The 17,229-nt window shown below is 38.1% G+C and overlaps 1 protein-coding gene across 2 annotated transcripts in view; it reads left to right on the top strand.

Moving 5' to 3' along the window:
- The first annotated feature begins 210 nt into the window (after positions 1-210).
- LOC150079431 (uncharacterized) overlaps positions 211-17,229 on the top strand; it is a 67,536-nt gene continuing 50,517 nt past the window's right edge. For both annotated transcript variants that reach the window (XM_090383550.1, XM_090383549.1), the window contains exons 1-2: positions 211-414; positions 10,828-10,894. In XM_090383550.1, coding sequence (XP_090239676.1) covers positions 284-414; positions 10,828-10,894 — 198 coding nt within the window. In that variant the 5' untranslated portion in view covers positions 211-283. The remainder of the gene's footprint in view (positions 415-10,827; positions 10,895-17,229) is intronic.

Below are 17,229 nucleotides of genomic sequence, written 5' to 3'. Positions count from 1 at the left end.
TTTCATCGTTTGATGAGATTAATGCTTATACTCTCTTGAAGAATATAACACTGTAGACATCTATCTTTTAAGAATGTAAATACTGTATATATTAATTTGAATAAAATTAATATTATTTATGCAACATTCGCTGAACTTTATATTTATTAATTATGTTAAGTGTCGCTAGTGTCGTTTTAATTTTTGGTTTCTGGAAGTTGTATCGTCTGCTATTTCGCTTACTGCTGTTAAAGTGGCATTTGTTATTATCGCAGCAATGTATTTACACTAAACTAGAATCAGTATGAATACTACGACAGATATGTCTCGATCTCTTATCACAAGTGGTATAACAGCAGTAAACTCGGCGGAAAGCAACCAAGATTCGATATTTCAGTTTTCCCAGTCGGATTGCCCTGCACGTGGATCATCCAGGTTGTTAAGTTTTAGTGTTCATAATTTGAAAATTAAATGTATCATCGAAAGATGATACATTTTTTTTATATATTTTTTATGGTATTTGGCTATTTCTTTCTTTCTTTTTTTTTTTTTTTTTTTTTTGGTAGACTCCTGTCACAGATATCTTCGTTAACTAAAATTTGACAAATTGTACATGATTTTGTATAAACGATTATAAGTACAGCATAAACCTCAGGCTTTCTTACACCCTATGGCTAATAATAATAAGTGGCGACAATTAGGTCTGTTTATCTTTGTGAAAGACTACAGAAACCACCCCTCAGATACTGCCGAAAATGTGTATCGTTCTTTCTTTACCATTATTATTATTGTTTAATTTACATCAGAGACGAACTTAGGCTGTCAAGTGACCGAGTTTTATGCCCCCCCCCCCATTCACTGGCATCTTTCCAAAGTGGAACCCCGCCGTCAGGAGGGGATTGATCTGTCGCAACATGTATCTGTGCATAAATATTTTCATGATTTACACATAAATAAACAGATGGATAGATAAATATACAATTGCCATTTGCAGCTCGCACTTTCTGCTGCTGCTGTTATGAAGAGCCACTGTACTTCGTGTTGTAAAACTTACTACACCTGCATTATTCGTATTTGATTAGGTGATCGTGAGCACATGCCGAAAAGAATGATATCCCAAATTTTCAGGTCTGGATCAACTGGTTGTTGGGATATGTGCTTGTGGGCTCAGTACGGTCTTTGCCAGGCATCTGAAATCCTATGCATGTGCGCCATGAGGTGGCACGTAGTAAGATTTTCTGTGGCATAGCAGAAATTTTTATTATGACCTTTTCTAAATTTTTTGCAGTGGTGAGCAATAAATTTTGTGAGAGGAAATAGTGGCCATGATTCTTAAGTGCATTAGTGTTATCTTTTTCTTTTGTCATTTGAAAACAATTTAATATAATATATATTTTATTGTTCTCATTTGGCTTACAGTACCCACAAGCTTTACAGGCCTCGCTGTTTATTTCACTCATATAATGCAGACAGAAAGAGGTTCTCAGGGTTTTTATTCTTCTTTTAAAGTGAGGAAAAAAACTTAAAAATAGACTGTTGTAAACACAGAACTGAAAGAGTTACAGAAAAATTAAAGTGTAGTTTAATTAAAATTTATAGACAACATACTGTTTCATAAGTCTTCAACAAATTAATAAAATATTGAAAATTTAAAGAAAACCAAACTGAAAAATCATGCATGGATAACCTACAAACCAGTTAATCCTCACACAGGTAAATAATATTCTATATTATTTTTGTAAAGAGAAGTTGTTATGATCATAAAAATAAGTTTCATTATTTAATATTAGTTTGTGTGTTCCACTAGAGCTAGTCCACCAGTCCTTTTGACGTATGCCATAATTGCCAGTCCAAAAGGAATGGCAATTGCTGACTATTCTTGGTGAAATAACAGATGAACAGAGAAAGCTGAACAAAATATTGCACAGATAATTACTAGAAGTTAGGTAAAGAGGCCTGTGTACTCTGGATTCATTCTGTATAATATATTATGTAGCACAGAGTGAAACGGAAAGTAAAATAAAATAAATGACAGGTTTAATGTTAAATAGTAAAACAGAATATATTAAATGCATGCAGTACAAAAAGCTTTCGGTTATTATGGTAACCTTCATCAGTTACAGAGGTTATTGACCAGTTCACTTGGGTGATGCACACCACATGTTAGCTGGTTGCATCTGGCAGAATATATCTTTCTTTGCTCTGTAAGCGTATTGGAACTGCTAAGGAGGGAGGGAGGATGTGATGCTATTACTGCACTGATCTGTATATTTATTTTATTTTATACTCTGATAAAGCCTCAAAATAGCCAGAGAAGTTTACACCTTCACTGTATAACTTTGGATCTTTTTTTTTTTTTTTGGTAGCCAATGTACGAGTGTCATACAGTCGAATGTCATCAATACAAAGTTCAAGGGACCTAAATTTCGAGGTCCCCCTAAAGTGTCAAAATTTTACCTTTTTTTTTTTTTTTTTTTTTTGGTATATACTGTATATCTAATAATAATAATAATAATAATAATATCAAAAATAAATTAATTAAAATTATTAAAATAAAATTAAAACAAAAGACTTGTCTAACAATACGGTAATAGGAATAGCATATTTTTTAAAGATTTTATTTTATTTGTAAGATAAACTAAGAAAAAAGCAATTAATAGAAATGAAAATATTGTACAGTATATATTTTGATATATACTGTTACACTGGGGGTTTTATACTTCTTACTATTATTATTTTCGTTCGGACTTCTCTGGACAACACATCTGTATAGCGGGACGTTTTCCTTCCTTAATCATTTGTTTTAACATAACCCCAGTATACTCATGTGACTGTCTAGTGGTTTTTATATTAGGGCAATGGTCTCAGCCCTCAGTATCCATCCTTTTGAGGGGAATGGAACTGCAGCATCGACCAGGGCGCTGTGTTGATACTCAAACCCTTTCCGGTTTTAGTCAGGAATTTTGAGCACCGCAATAAAAGTTCTATATATAATTCTTTACTTACTCATTCGTGTGAATGGAGAATAGGCTTGAGGCATATGTTTAAAACAAAACATAGTTTAATACAATCTACTATAGAATCGATACATGTATAAGAACTACTGCCCTAGTGGCAATGACAAGCAAATCCTAAATCATCTAGTTACACTAATATAACTGATTTCATGGATTTAAGAGTTCTTAGCATTATTGATCTTTGAAAATTAATGGGTTCCTCACATAGGTGTTCTTCATGTGGGTACTTCATCTCAGGCAAGAACTGACATATGACATAAAGGTTATACAAACATGGTGGGTGTCAATACTAAAATACTGCGCTATAAGATACATCACTTTACCTACCGTTAATTTGTGAAACCGACAATCTGAGTGATGCGCTATTTAAGATAGCACTATTAGGGTATCCTAGACTTAAAAATACTAGCATAATAAATCATATTCAATGAGGAGTAAAGTTTATGCATAACTGTAGGGAGTAATTAGAACTTACCGAAGTTAAGTCGACTCCTTCGGCTATTTACGGGGCTCAAAGGTCGGTCTCTCCATCATTTTTCCATCTTCCTCTGTCTTTGTCACCAGACTTCACTGCTTAGCTCGCAATTACTCTTTGCTACTCCGAAACTGCTTGTTCTCCCGTTGACCTCACGTTCTCCAACTCCTCGTCGGTCTCTCATCCTCCTGGTATTATGCACCTTATCGCGTGAACTTTCGCTACCCCCTCGGAGCCCGATCGAGGGTGGGGGCACCTTATTCTCACTTCGACACGACCGATAAGCTCACCAGTATTTGCCAGAGAGAGCGAAAGCTCATATTTTTCTGGACTGGTAAACTAACTTCTCCCTAACGACTGCTTATCTTGCGTAGCGACAACAGTAAACAGGGGGGGGGGGTTGATACAATATTCGGATGGTATTCAGACGTGTGAAGCCTCGGCCCTCCTGAATTTTGGACTCTTATCGCTAACGCGAGCTGGTAGTCAAGTTTGTCCTGTGTGTTTCTTAGTAATGTTTTCACTGGGATACCCAAGAAAACAAAAACACCTCTTTTAGCATAAGGGATACAGTAAAAGGGGGAAAGGGGGGTACGAAAAGTAGAATGTAAAATGAATGCATTTTACAATACAATATTTTAGTATCACATTAAAAAGAATTACAATCTTAATATTAAAGGAGACATATAGATCATTAACTTTTTAATAAATTAATCTGATTTAAAGAAAGAATCTAATGATTTTGCACAGTTTTTGTCCTATATGCATTTTTAACAACAGCACAGATATTATCAAATGCAATAGTTGTTTCTTTATAGTTGTCAATAGTGACTTCAATAGTTGTCACTGCAGGCCAACACATTCTCTATTATGTTCAATGCATTTTGGGCATTGTTTTTAGATGGCAGTGTGTGCACGTCTTCACTTTCGCTGTCGTTGATAACAAAAACATCATTGTTTTGTCTGGTGCTCAGCAGCTCTTCTGGTGTTGGCATTGCAGTATTAGCAACTTCATCATCGACCTTCACAAACTCTTCAAATTTGCCAACAAAATTCATATCCTCCTTCGAATTCCTCCATTCCTCAATATTGCTATCACATTCGTCTGCTGAACCATGTTTTTCGATGATATTCTCTCCAAAGCCACTCTTTCTGAAGCAGTTGATTATTACATTGATGCAATACTGTCGCAAGCAATAACAAGATTACGGATAGCATCCCAAGGCATTCCAATTTGGCTGCAAATGTTCCCTCCTTCTGTGTTGCGGATCACATACCTTATCAGGTCGGGCTCTATATGCTCCCTTGAATTTAGAAATGCCTTGATCCAGTGGTTGCATTAAACTGGTGGTATTAGGGGGATAAAAACAACAGCCATATATATGTCAACTTAAGTGTCTCGGTCTAAAATCATCAAAATGTTCTGTTTTTCTGAAGCCATTCTTCTGTCCACTTTTGATAACCAAGATGGAAAAATTTTGACCATAAGCCAAGCACTTCTATTGGCCTCGTAATCACAGGGAGGTTGGTTAACTGCTTTAAAACATCTTGGCTTGGAAAACTTACCAATCACAAATAGTTTTGTACTGCCATCTGAATTGCAGCATAAGAGAACAGTGAGTCTTTGTTTACTAAATTTTCCACCACACCAAGACTCTCCTCGAACAGCAAATGTTTAGTTTGGCAGCAAATTATAAAATAAATCTGTCTCATTAAGATTAAAAATATCCTTTGCCTCATATTTTTTAAAGAATGGACCATACAGAACACAACCAGTTTTTAGCCTTTTCTTTGTCGACTTATCCAGACTCACTGCAAACATTTCGCAAAACCAAGTTATTCCTATCCTTAAATCTTTGGAGCCAGCCACTGCTGCATTTTAATTTGCTAATTCCATGTTGCTGAGTTGAATAATTTGCCTTTTTTTGCAAAATCGAATATTGGCAAATTAGCATCAGATCTTGGCAAATGATATTGGCAAATTAGCAAATGATATTGATCTTCATTTGATCTTGGCAAATGATATTGGCAAATTGGCAAATGATATTGGTACCAACAAATGCATGCATTTGTTGGTACCACTTGAAAAGGTTTGTTTCAAGCTCCTCATATTTTGCACCACGAATTCATTTCCTGTTTTTCATCACTGCTCCAGTGTCACGCACTTCAAGTTTTTACGGTTTTTCAGTATTGTAGATAAAGGGATGTTGTATTACTTTGCAATGTCTGTTTTGCTTCTTTCCATCCTATCAGCCGCTTGTATAATTTTTAGTTTAACTTCCTGGCTTAATTCCATCCGTTTACGATTTGTCGCCATAACACTGTAGATAGGATTTAATATAAACAAATTTTAAATTAATTTAAAGATGCAAGTTCCAAAAAAGACATCAGCTCAGATAAAATGGCACAAAAAATAAATTGCTGTATATGGTAGAAAAAACTCTTTGAATTGGGGTACAATTGCAACTGACCTTATTCCTGTGGAGAATGAGGGAGTACATTTAACAAAAAAAAAGCTGTGGAGCAATCGGGTATGAGACATGATATTGCCATGGGGGATGTCTTTGTGTGTGCGCGATGTAAGGAGTGTAAGGAAATCAGGTGAGAACTGGGCCTATATGAGAACTTGAAGGACAGGGTGGATGCCCTCGAAGGATCTAAATTGAGGAGCCCATCAAGGTCTCAGCTACCCACATCAACGCCAGAGCTTGCACTTGGTCATTATGCAACACAGCGGCAACCCCCAAGGCAGAATGTGCTGGTCCCACAGGAACTAGTAGTTGTTGGTGATTCTATTGTCAGGGAAACGGGGAACATGCTTTGTAAAAAAAAGATAGGTGGAACAGAACCAGGGTGTGTCTGCCAGGGGCAAAGGTTGATGACGTTGTAGAGCGGATATCATCTTTTAGGGGTACAAAAGGTGATATAGTTGTATACGTTGGCACTAATAATATTAAGAGTAGGAGACTGGCAGAATTACTTAATAAGTACAGGTCACTGTTGAAAAAAAGCCATGAATTAGGGTTGAATTTGAAAGTGTCTGAAATTCTGCACAGACATGATAGGAGGGAGTATATGATGAGAGCCTTGTCGATCAATTCGGCCCTGGAAAGATTGTGCAAGGCTCAAGGGGTAGAATTTTTTTCAGCCTGGTCTGTACTTGTTAACAGGAGAGACTGCTTCTACAGGGATGGTATACACTTAAATAGAAAGGGTGCAAAAATATTTGCTGATGCTATCGAGGCAGTGTTAGGTGGGTTGGAAAACTGCTAGCTTAGGGGGATACAAGGACTAATAGATTAACAGTAGCCACTGGCAGAGGTGAAAAAGTGATTCTTATACTGCTTCTGTGAGAATGAGCAGCAGACTGGAAAACAAGATGCAGGATATTTCGAAGACTGCTGGGAGTCGTTGCGGTACAAGTAAACACATAGGTTGTGTTAAGCTAAAAATAGGAACAGGTGCATGTATACTTGCATGTATACCAATGCTAGGAGTTTGGTAAATAAATTTCATGAATTTGAGGTATTGCTCAAAACATCAAAGGCAGATATTGTTGGGATATCAGAGATGTGGTGTCACACATATATAAGGAATGCAGAACTGGAATTTGGGGAGTACAATGTGTACAGAAAGGATAGGAAGGAAGGAGGGGTTATGCTATTAGTTAAGAAATGCATAAAATCCAAGGGAGTGAAGCCAGTCAACATCACTGGACAGTGCAGTGTCGAGTCAGTTTGGTGTGACATAAGCATTGGGAGATCAAAATTGAGAGTAGGAGTGTGCTATAGGCTTAATGACTCTGATGAGTATAATAAGAAACTGTACAGGGAAATAGAGTGGGCCAGTAAATCAGAGAGACTTGTAATGGGGGATTTTAATTTCCTAGATATTGACTGGAATTTGTGGGTTGATCACTCACATGCTAGCAAGGCTTTTGTGGATTTGTTGGATGATTGTTTTCTACATCATCATGTTCAGGAGGCAACTAGAGGGAGTAATACTCTTGATCTGATTATCAGTAGTGATTCTTCATGCATTAAGAATCTGCAGATAAAGGAACCACTAGGTGGCAGTGAACACAGTGTGCTGAAGTGGGATTTACTCAAAGAGGTATCTACCATCAGGGGTAAAGGGAAGGGTTATTGCTTTCGTAAAGGCGACTACGATGGTCTGAGACAGTATTTAAATTCCATTTAGTGGAACCAGCTGATGTGTTGCCAACAGCAAATTCAAAATCTTGGAAGCTTCTAGGCTTTACATACCAACTAAGAAATATTGTTCATGGTTTAGGCCTAAATGGATGTCAGATGAACTAATGAGACATATGACAGAGAAGAAAAATGCATGGGGTACATATAAATTAATGAGTGAAATGGAAGCCTATGATAGATATAAGTTGATCTGTAACCAAGTCACAAAGGAGATTAGGCAGGCAAAGGCAGATTATATGAAATCCTTGGTAAAGGATGCAAAGAAAAACAGAAAAGAGTTCGTTACCTATGTAAACTCTAGAAGGAAAGGGATGAATCAGATTGGTCCACTGGATATTGATGGTTCAACAGTTGAGGATCCTGCTGAGGTGGCTAACAAACTAAATGAGTATTTTGCATCAACATTCACACATGAGGAGTTATTCAGGGAGGGGAATGCCAGTGGTGAAGTAAACTCTGGCAGTGAGCTAGATGATTTTGTAATTACTGAGAGGAAGGAAGGTGGAGGAGAAATTGTTGAGGTTAAACATAAAAAAGGCACCCAGGGTGGATGGGATCTATCCAGTTATATTAAAGGAGGCAGCAAAGGAAGTAAGCAAACCCTTAGCATTAATTGTGAGAGCTTCCTTGGACTCAGGGGAGGTACCCATAGACTGGAGATGTGCAAATGTGACCCCAATTCACAAAGGAGGATCAAAGGCCGACACAAATAATTATAGACCTGTGAGTTTAACTTCTGTTCCAGGAAAATTAATGGAGGCACTGGTTAAAGAAGTACCCCAGGATCATCTAGACAAGACTTCAGTTATAGCTCGGACACAGCATGGTTTTGTTAAGGGAAAGTCTTGCCTGACAAATTTGATTGGATACTATGATGCAGTCACAAAAGAACTGGATGCAGGGAATAACTTTGATATTATATATTTGTATCTTAGAAAGGCTTTTGATACTGTTGCACATGGAAGACTGCTGCACAAATTGGAGCAGTGTGGCATTGGATGCAAATTGCTGCTATGGATAAAGGGATGGCTGAGGGGGAGAAGACAGAGAGTGGTAATCAATGGACACTGCTCATCATGGACTAATGTTATTAGTGGAGTCCCTCAGGGTTCAGTGTTGAGTCCATTATTGTTTTCTGTATTTATAAATGATATTGATGATGGTATATCAGGCTTAATGTCCAATTTGCAGACGATATGAAGGTTGGCAGGGTTGTTAATGATGTATGCTGCTACAACAGGATCTGGAAAGGTTGAGCAGATGGGCTGAGAGGTGGCAAATGAAATTTAACATTGACAAATGTAAAGTACTACATATGGGAAACAGTAACCCCAAAGCAACGTATCAACTCTGTGGTACTGCACTGACAGTGGTAGAGAATGAAAAGGACCTGGGGGTAATCGTGCAGGCAGATATGAAGTTCTCTGAGCAGTGCAGACGGGCTGCAAGAGTAGCTCGTGGTGTCTTGTCAATGATATACAGTAATTTTTCTAGCAGGAATAAGGAGGTGATTATTCCCTTGTATAAGGCAATGGTCAGGCCACAGCTTGAATACTGTATACAGGTCTGGAGACCTCATTTCAAGAAGGATGTAGAGCTGCTGGAACGAGTACAGAGAAGGGCAACAAGGTTAGTGAATGGAACAAAGGGTTGCTTTTTCGAAGAAAGGCTTAAGTTTTGCAAATTACAGTGTCTGGAGACTAGGCACCGGCAAGGTGATCTGATAGAGGTGTATAAAGCCTTGAATGGTTTGAGCATGCTCAATGCTGATGGGATACTTCCTCTTGCTCAGAATAATCACCTGAGAGGGAATAAATTCAAATTGAGGAAAGACAGATGTAGGATAGATGTGCGGAAATTTGCCTTTAGCCAGCGGGTAGTTTGTTGTTGGAACAGACTTCCATCCCTTGTTGTGGAAGTTGATAGCCTAAATAAATTTAAAGCTCAGCTAGACAGATATTTCGAATGAACGGAGGGGTGAAATGGGAGTGTTTTTTTTTTTTTTTTTTTGGCTGATGCTGCATAAGCTTGCTTTCTTGCATCATATGCCTCTACTAATGCTAGTGCTTTTTATTCTTTTGTTAATTTAACAACTCATCCTTCAGAAAGATGTTTTTCAGAGTGCACTTGATGTTGTAGCTACCATAACCTGGTTTTGTTTACACAAAACTAATTTATAACAAGTCAGCGCCATCCTTTGGGAAGTAGAGATCCAGGTGGCCAGAGGCCAAAATAGTCGCAATAATCGTACAGCTCTGCCAAGATTTGTATTAAACATACAAAATGGCAATATTTATTTCTCATGGGGTGAAAAAGAACTTTGTAATATGTAATAACCAAATTTTGTAATAAACAAATATATTTACATAGAAAAGTCTATCCTTTCACAGGGGAATGGTATGTGCCTCATATAAACAAGTACTTTGTATAAAATAAGTTTGTATTAACGAGATTTTACTGTAGTTATCAGTAGGCCATGCTCTTTTATGTTTAAATGTACAAACTCGGTCTTCCATTGTGTGGGTTGCATCATAGCCAGCCCAAATACATTTCTGTTTGCAACTTCATTGTAATTGTTTTATTGCAGTCAGTATATGAGTGTAACAGCTAACAGTGGGCTGTGCACTTTTCATGGCAGTGAAAGACTCAGTTTCACAATTTGCACAACAGTGTCCATATTCATTACTTCAGGACCACAACCAGCCCTAGTTGGAGTTGTGGCTCTTCTGGACTGGTAGTATGTATTATTGGTTGGAGATGGTGCAGAGTTCCCTGTGGGAGGCTGCTTACAGGCTGGATGTTTGGATACTAAACAGTCAGTTGATATGTGTAGGGGGGGTCTAGTGTCTTCAAAGTAAAATCAGATCAGGGAGTAGATAACCTGCAGAAAACATTGCTTACTCTGTGCTTTTTGGTGCCAGGCAGTTATTGACTCAGTTTTTTTAAATATGTTAGCATCCTGCCTTCTCTCTTCTGATTTATTTTTAATGTAAGCATATTATTATTTATATTAAATGCTACTGCATGCTACTGTGCATAATTTAAATAAGCAAAATTAAATAATTTAAATAAGCCTTATTTTGCATTTTGATAACCCACTAGATCCGTTGGTGATTTCATAAATATGTATAACTTTTTTCAGTGCTTTCAGTTTATTAGATCCTTTGGAGGCATCTGCTGAAAGTAATGTGAAAAAACAGAAACTCAAGGTAAGATATTAATTTTATTTGCAGCCGGTTGAAAGAAAAAAAGATAAAAAACAATAATTAACATTAGTGACATACAGATCTTTTTCTGGACACTATTTAATATACGGAGTAACCAGTTTTTAGATATACCTTCCATCATCCAAGGAATCTACAGTTCTGTCAAAATGTCTGCATCGGGCTGTCTAAAGAAGGTAGTCGGATATCAAGGGACTGTGTGTAAATGCATGCGCACGCACGCACGCGCGCTCACACACACACACACACACACGCACGCACGCGCGCTCACACACACACACACACATGTACATATGCAATTCGGTGAGTAAAGGGGCCAATGGCATCTAAGTGACCGAAAGTATGTCACATTAGTCAGTGCCGAATTAAAGCAACTGGGGGCTCTGAGCTAGGAAACCTTGGAAGCCCCAAAATTAATAGCATTTGATCATGAGAAACAAAACCTCATTCTATTCTTTATCCACTCAATGAAAGTAGAACATTGCTGAAATTTTAGCATTGATAAAAAGATTGTTTATAAAATTATAACCTTTAATAAGTTTACAAAAGTATGGAATTAATGAAGATGTTCACACAGAACATTCATAGGGGAATCATAGCTATGTTATAACATTACATTATATACAAAGTCAGAACAGTCTCTTTTGAGCTTTTTTGGATGCAAACTTATCAATTATATCATTAAAATCAGTAAGTTGCAGTTTATCATTTTCTAGGCTGAGAATTCTTAGATCAGACAACCGATCTGGGGACATTGTTGACCATAGATCGTTTTTTAATCTTTTTAGTCTAGAAAATTATCTTTCTCCAGTACAGTTAGTAACCTTTAAACACAGCAACAATCTGAAAATTGTTTCCACATTTGGAAAAGCTGTCCGAATTTTCTCCTGAAATTTTCTTTTTTAGGGTGAGCTTGTTTGATGTACGTGTGGAAGTGCAAGAGTTCATCGACTAGACTAAGGTCAACATCCTTTGGATACTCTTGCATCAACATCTCGATGCCATTGTGAATCTGTTCCTTGGTTGCTTGCAGGTTCACCAAAAATGAAAAATTGCCAGCTACACTCCTATACACTGTTGTACTTCTGTCTAGGTTGGCTTCGAGAGCATCCATGACAGGGATAAATGAATTTAGTATTAGTATTAGTAACGGCCGCATGGTGCAAGAAAGACTATGGCTTATGCTGCACCAGCCAAAAAAAAAAAAAAAAAAAAAATCCGAACAAAACAATGATAAAAACAAAAAAAAAATAAATAAATAAAATAAATAACTAAATAATAATAATTAATAAATAAAAAAAAATAATAAAATAAAATATAAATAAAAAGGAAATTAAACCTATCATCCTATGCGCTTCCCTTACATGAAAGTACTATCCAGATGACCTTTGAATTTCCCCAAACTGTCGGCCTCTACCACCCATGAAGGCAACTTATTCCAGTAATTTATAACTCGCTGGCTAAAATAAAACTTCCTGCAGTCCATTCTAAACATTTCCCCCCGTAACTTGAATTTATGTCCCCTAGTTCTAGCATCATTTATAATCTTGAAAATTTTGTCCTCATTCATTTTACTGATGCCTCTCAGAGCCTTAAACACCTCAATCAAATCTCCTCTAAGGTCTAGTTTCCAAACTCTGCAACCCACATATTCGAAGTCTTTCTTCATAAGGACGCCCTTTTGCCGATCTCACCAGGCGAGTTACCCTTCTTTGCACCCTTTCAAGAAGCTCGATGTCTTTCTTTAGGTGCGGTCTCCATACTTGAACAAGTATGGAGACCGCAAAATTTACCCTAAACTTGTCTCTTGGAGAAAGTTTGTCTAAGGCTTCGAGTGCTGTCCCATCATTGTTTTGTTTTTTTTTGCACTCTGTCTTTTTTTTACAGTTTTATACTCTACATCTGGTAGAGTAAATTTTGCTTGCTGTTCTATTTCATCAAATTAGCCCAAGTGTTTGATACAAACTGCAATAGTGAGATCTAAATATTTGCACGTGTTCAATGAAATTTGCAAACTTTGGAGTGTGCCTTGTTAACTTTATGAAATTGATCTAGCAGATGTGTCCAAAGGTGAAGCATGAAAATGAATTAAGATTCTTCCATTTTCTGCAGAAGATTTTCACCCTGTTGTCGTCTAGTATCTCCTTTTTCAGTCTCATTACAGTAAATATGACTGAGGGCTTCAACAATGTTAGCATAACTTTCGCTAATAGCTGCAGTAGCTTTGTCGTAAACCTCCCATCTTATGTCTGATAAATGTTTAGGAACTTTTGACTCAGGAGGCAAGAAATGTTTTAGCACTGCCCATCTTTTTCTAGAAGCTGAGAAAAAAGAATAAAGCTCACTTATCGTGCCAAAAAATTTCACTGCATCCAGGCATGAGTCAACTGCGATTCATCCAACTAGATTTAGCTATACTGTAGATTTTAGTGTTTTGCACCAACCTTACGTAAAAATAAAAACACAAAGGAAACTGGACTTTTAATAACTGTGTTTATAATAAATTATAATAACCTGTATTTACAATAAATTTAACTTTACGATAAACTATACATATAAAATATTAAAATCTGCTACATTAAGAACAATAAAATGCATTAAAATATACTAAGTTAAAAGCGATAAAAAACCATAGCTTTCAAAGGCTCCAGCCTTCTTCTTCAGCGGTATTTTCTTATTCTGCAGTACATCTTTAAATATCAGCAGGTTCATGGTACTCATCACGTGTTTCATTCTCACGCGTTCCGTTCTCTTGCGTTGTGGAACCGGAAGTGGCTCGAGCGGGAGTCATACGGAACCGTTCATCCCTTCTGAGGATAGTGGCCTCAAAGAGGGGATGAATCCGCGTACCTCTATCTCTATTAATGTTGATTGTAGAACAGATCCGCAAACTCTCGAGCCACTTACGGTCCCAGAACTTATGCGCCCGATCGGTGATGATAGCATCGTCCGGGGAGATCTGGTGCTGCTTCTCCCAAAAATGTTCGGCCACGGCGGATTTGCCATACTCCGCATTTCTTATTGCCTTAGTGTGTTCCCCCAGGCGATCTTTGAGACGGCGTTTTGTTTCCCCTACATAACATTCCCCACAATCCGGGCATCTAATGCTATATACGACCCCACTTGTGTTCTCTTTTTGAATGGGGTCCTTAACCTGAGACACAATTGTGTGCAGCCTCCGCCCCGGAAGCTGCACACAACGTGTCTGGTACTTTCTTAGTATTCTAGCTATATGATCAGTCAGACCCGGATAATAGGGAATGTATGCAGTGGATGTTGGTGTAAAAGACTCGCCTCTCCTCTGATTTCCTTTAACATATTTATCTATAATCCTCTGGGGGTAACCACATTTTGCAAGATCCGTCGTGACCCGTTCATACTCTAACTTCCTATCATCGGAGGTACTGCAATGTGATTTTGCTCTATCAACTAATGTTCTTATCACACTGTTCCTATGATGGTTGGTCTGAGCTGAACTGTAGTGCGAATACTGCCCTTTACACATGGATTTCCTGTATACCTTAGTCTTTAGCTGTCGGTCTTCCCTACAGACCAACACATCTAGGAACGGCAAAACTCCTCCTTCTTCTGCCTCCGATGTAAATTGTATGAATGGGGTGAAGCCATTTAAGATGTTCAACACCTGATCTTCACTCCCCTTCCGAATGATAGAAAACGTATCATCTACGTACCTTTTCCAGGGGCGCATAGGGAGAACACTACCATTAAATATTCTGGCCTCGAGCTCCTCCATAGCTAAATTAGCTACAATTGCGCTAATGGGGGAGCCCATGGCTGTACCATTAACCTGCTTATACATAGTATTGTCAAACACCATAGTGGTGCTTGAGAGGCATAACTCTATTCCTTTCCCAATATCCTCTAGCTCTAGTTGTGTTCTAGTATTTAGGGTGGTGTCCCTCCGTAATGCCATGTGTGCACACCACACCCCATGGTCAATCGGAATACATGTAAATAGCGATTTCACGTCGAAAGATATCATGATTTCATTCTCTTCTATGTGTTGGCTTCTAATAAAATGCACAAAATCTTTACTATCTTTAATACTATATTCAGAAAGTCCCACTAATGGAGATAATAATTTGGCTAAGAAACCAGAAAGTGCATAGGTTGGACTGCCTATAAATGAGACTATGGGTCTAAGTGGCTCATCTGTTTTATGAATTTTGGGTAAGCCATAAAATCTTGGCATTTGGCTACCTGTAGCATGCAGCATCCAATATTGTTCCTTAGAAATTTTGTTAGATTTAAGCCAACCCTGTACCATTCTGTTCACTTGTCGTTCTAAACTAAGAAGTGGACTTTTCTGAATAACCTTATAGGTTATCTGATCTTCCAATAAATCTAACGCTTTATTTCTATATGTTTCCTTATCAAGAACCACCGTTGCTCTGCCTTTGTCCGCGGGTAGGACTACAATGCTATCATCTTGTTTAAGGCTTCTTAGCGCTAATTTTTGCTTCACATTAAGATTGGAGGGGGCATTTCTAGCTTGACTAAGGATAGCTGCTACTTTTACTCGAATTTCATTAGCTATAACTTCGGGAAATTTGTTTATAGCCCTTTCCACGCCCATTGCTATTTCTGCAACGGGTAACCATTACTCCGTAATGCCATGTGCACACATGGCATTACGGAGGGACACCACCTTAAATACTAGAACACAACTAGAGCTAGAGGATATTGGGAAAGGAATAGAGTTATGCCTCTCAAGCACCACTATGGTGTTTGACAATACTATGTATAAGCAGGTTAATGGTACAGCCATGGGCTCCCCCATTAGCGCAATTGTAGCTAATTTAGCTATGGAGGAGCTCGAGGCCAGAATATTTAATGGTAGTGTTCTCCCTATGCGCCCCTGGAAAAGGTACGTAGATGATACGTTTTCTATCATTCGGAAGGGGAGTGAAGATCAGGTGTTGAACATCTTAAATGGCTTCTCCCCATTCATACAATTTACATCGGAGGCAGAAGAAGGAGGAGTTTTGCCGTTCCTAGATGTGTTGTTCTGTAGGGAAGACCGACAGCTAAAGACTAAGGTATACAGGAAATCCATGTGTAAAGGGCAGTATTCGCACTACAGTTCAGCTCAGACCAACCATCATAGGAACAGTGTGATAAGAACATTAGTTGATAGAGCAAAATCACATTGCAGTACCTCTGATGATAGGAAGTTAGAGTATGAACGGGTCACGACGGATCTTGCAAAATGTGGTTACCCCCAGAGGATTATAGATAAATATGTTAAAGGAAATCAGAGGAGAGGCGAGTCTTTTACACCAACATCCACTGCATACATTCCCTATTATCCGGGTCTGACTGATCATATTGCTAGAATACTAAGAAAGTACAAGACACATTGTGTGCAGCTTCCGGGGCGGAGGCTGCACACAATCGTGTCTCGGGTTAAGGACCCCATTCAAAAAGAGAACACAAGTGGGGTCGTATATAGCATTAGATGCCCGGATTGTGGGGAATGTTATGTAGGGGAAACAAAACGCCGTCTCAAAGATCGCCTGGGGGAACACACTAAGGCAATAAGAAATGCGGAGTATGGCAAATCCGCCGTGGCCGAACATTTTTGGGAGAAGCAGCACCAGATCTCCCCGGACGATACTATCATCACCGATCGGGCGCATAAGTTCTGGGACCGTAAGTGGCTCGAGAGTTTGCGGATCTGTTCTACAATCAACATTAATAGAGATAGAGGTACGCGGATTCATCCCCTCTTTGAGGCCACTATCCTCAGAAGGGATGAACGGTTCCGTATGACTCCCGCTCGAGCCACTTCCGGTTCCACAACGCAAGAGAACGGAACGCGTGAGAATGAAACACGTGATGAGTACCATGAACCTGCTGATATTTAAAGATGTACTGCAGAATAAGAAAATACCGCTGAAGAAGAAGGCTGGAGCCTTTGAAAGCTATGGTTTTTTATCGCTTTTAACTTAGTATATTTTAATGCATTTTATTGTTCTTAATGTAGCAGATTTTAATATTTTATATGTATAGTTTATCGTAAAGTTAAATTTATTGTAAATACAGGTTATTATAATTTATTATAAACACAGTTATTAAAAGTCCAGTTTCCTTTGTGTTTTTATTTTTACGTAAGGTTGGTGCAAAACACTAAAATCTACAGTATGAATATACCCAACCTCAGAGGCCTATTTGAAGAATAGATTTAGCTAATGTCCAGCACATGGAATAACTTTGCAAACTTGTTACTTTCCAGAATTTTTTGTTGAATGTTGTTATACTTTCCAGCCATATTAGCATTAGCATTAGAAGAGGCATTT

This window comes from Mastigoproctus giganteus, chromosome 10 (assembly GCF_048544385.1).
Source record: "Mastigoproctus giganteus isolate SK-2022 chromosome 10, ASM4854438v1, whole genome shotgun sequence".
Classification (NCBI taxonomy): Eukaryota; Metazoa; Arthropoda; class Arachnida; order Uropygi; family Thelyphonidae; genus Mastigoproctus; species Mastigoproctus giganteus.
This window is presented reverse-complemented; position numbering and strand designations above follow the sequence as displayed.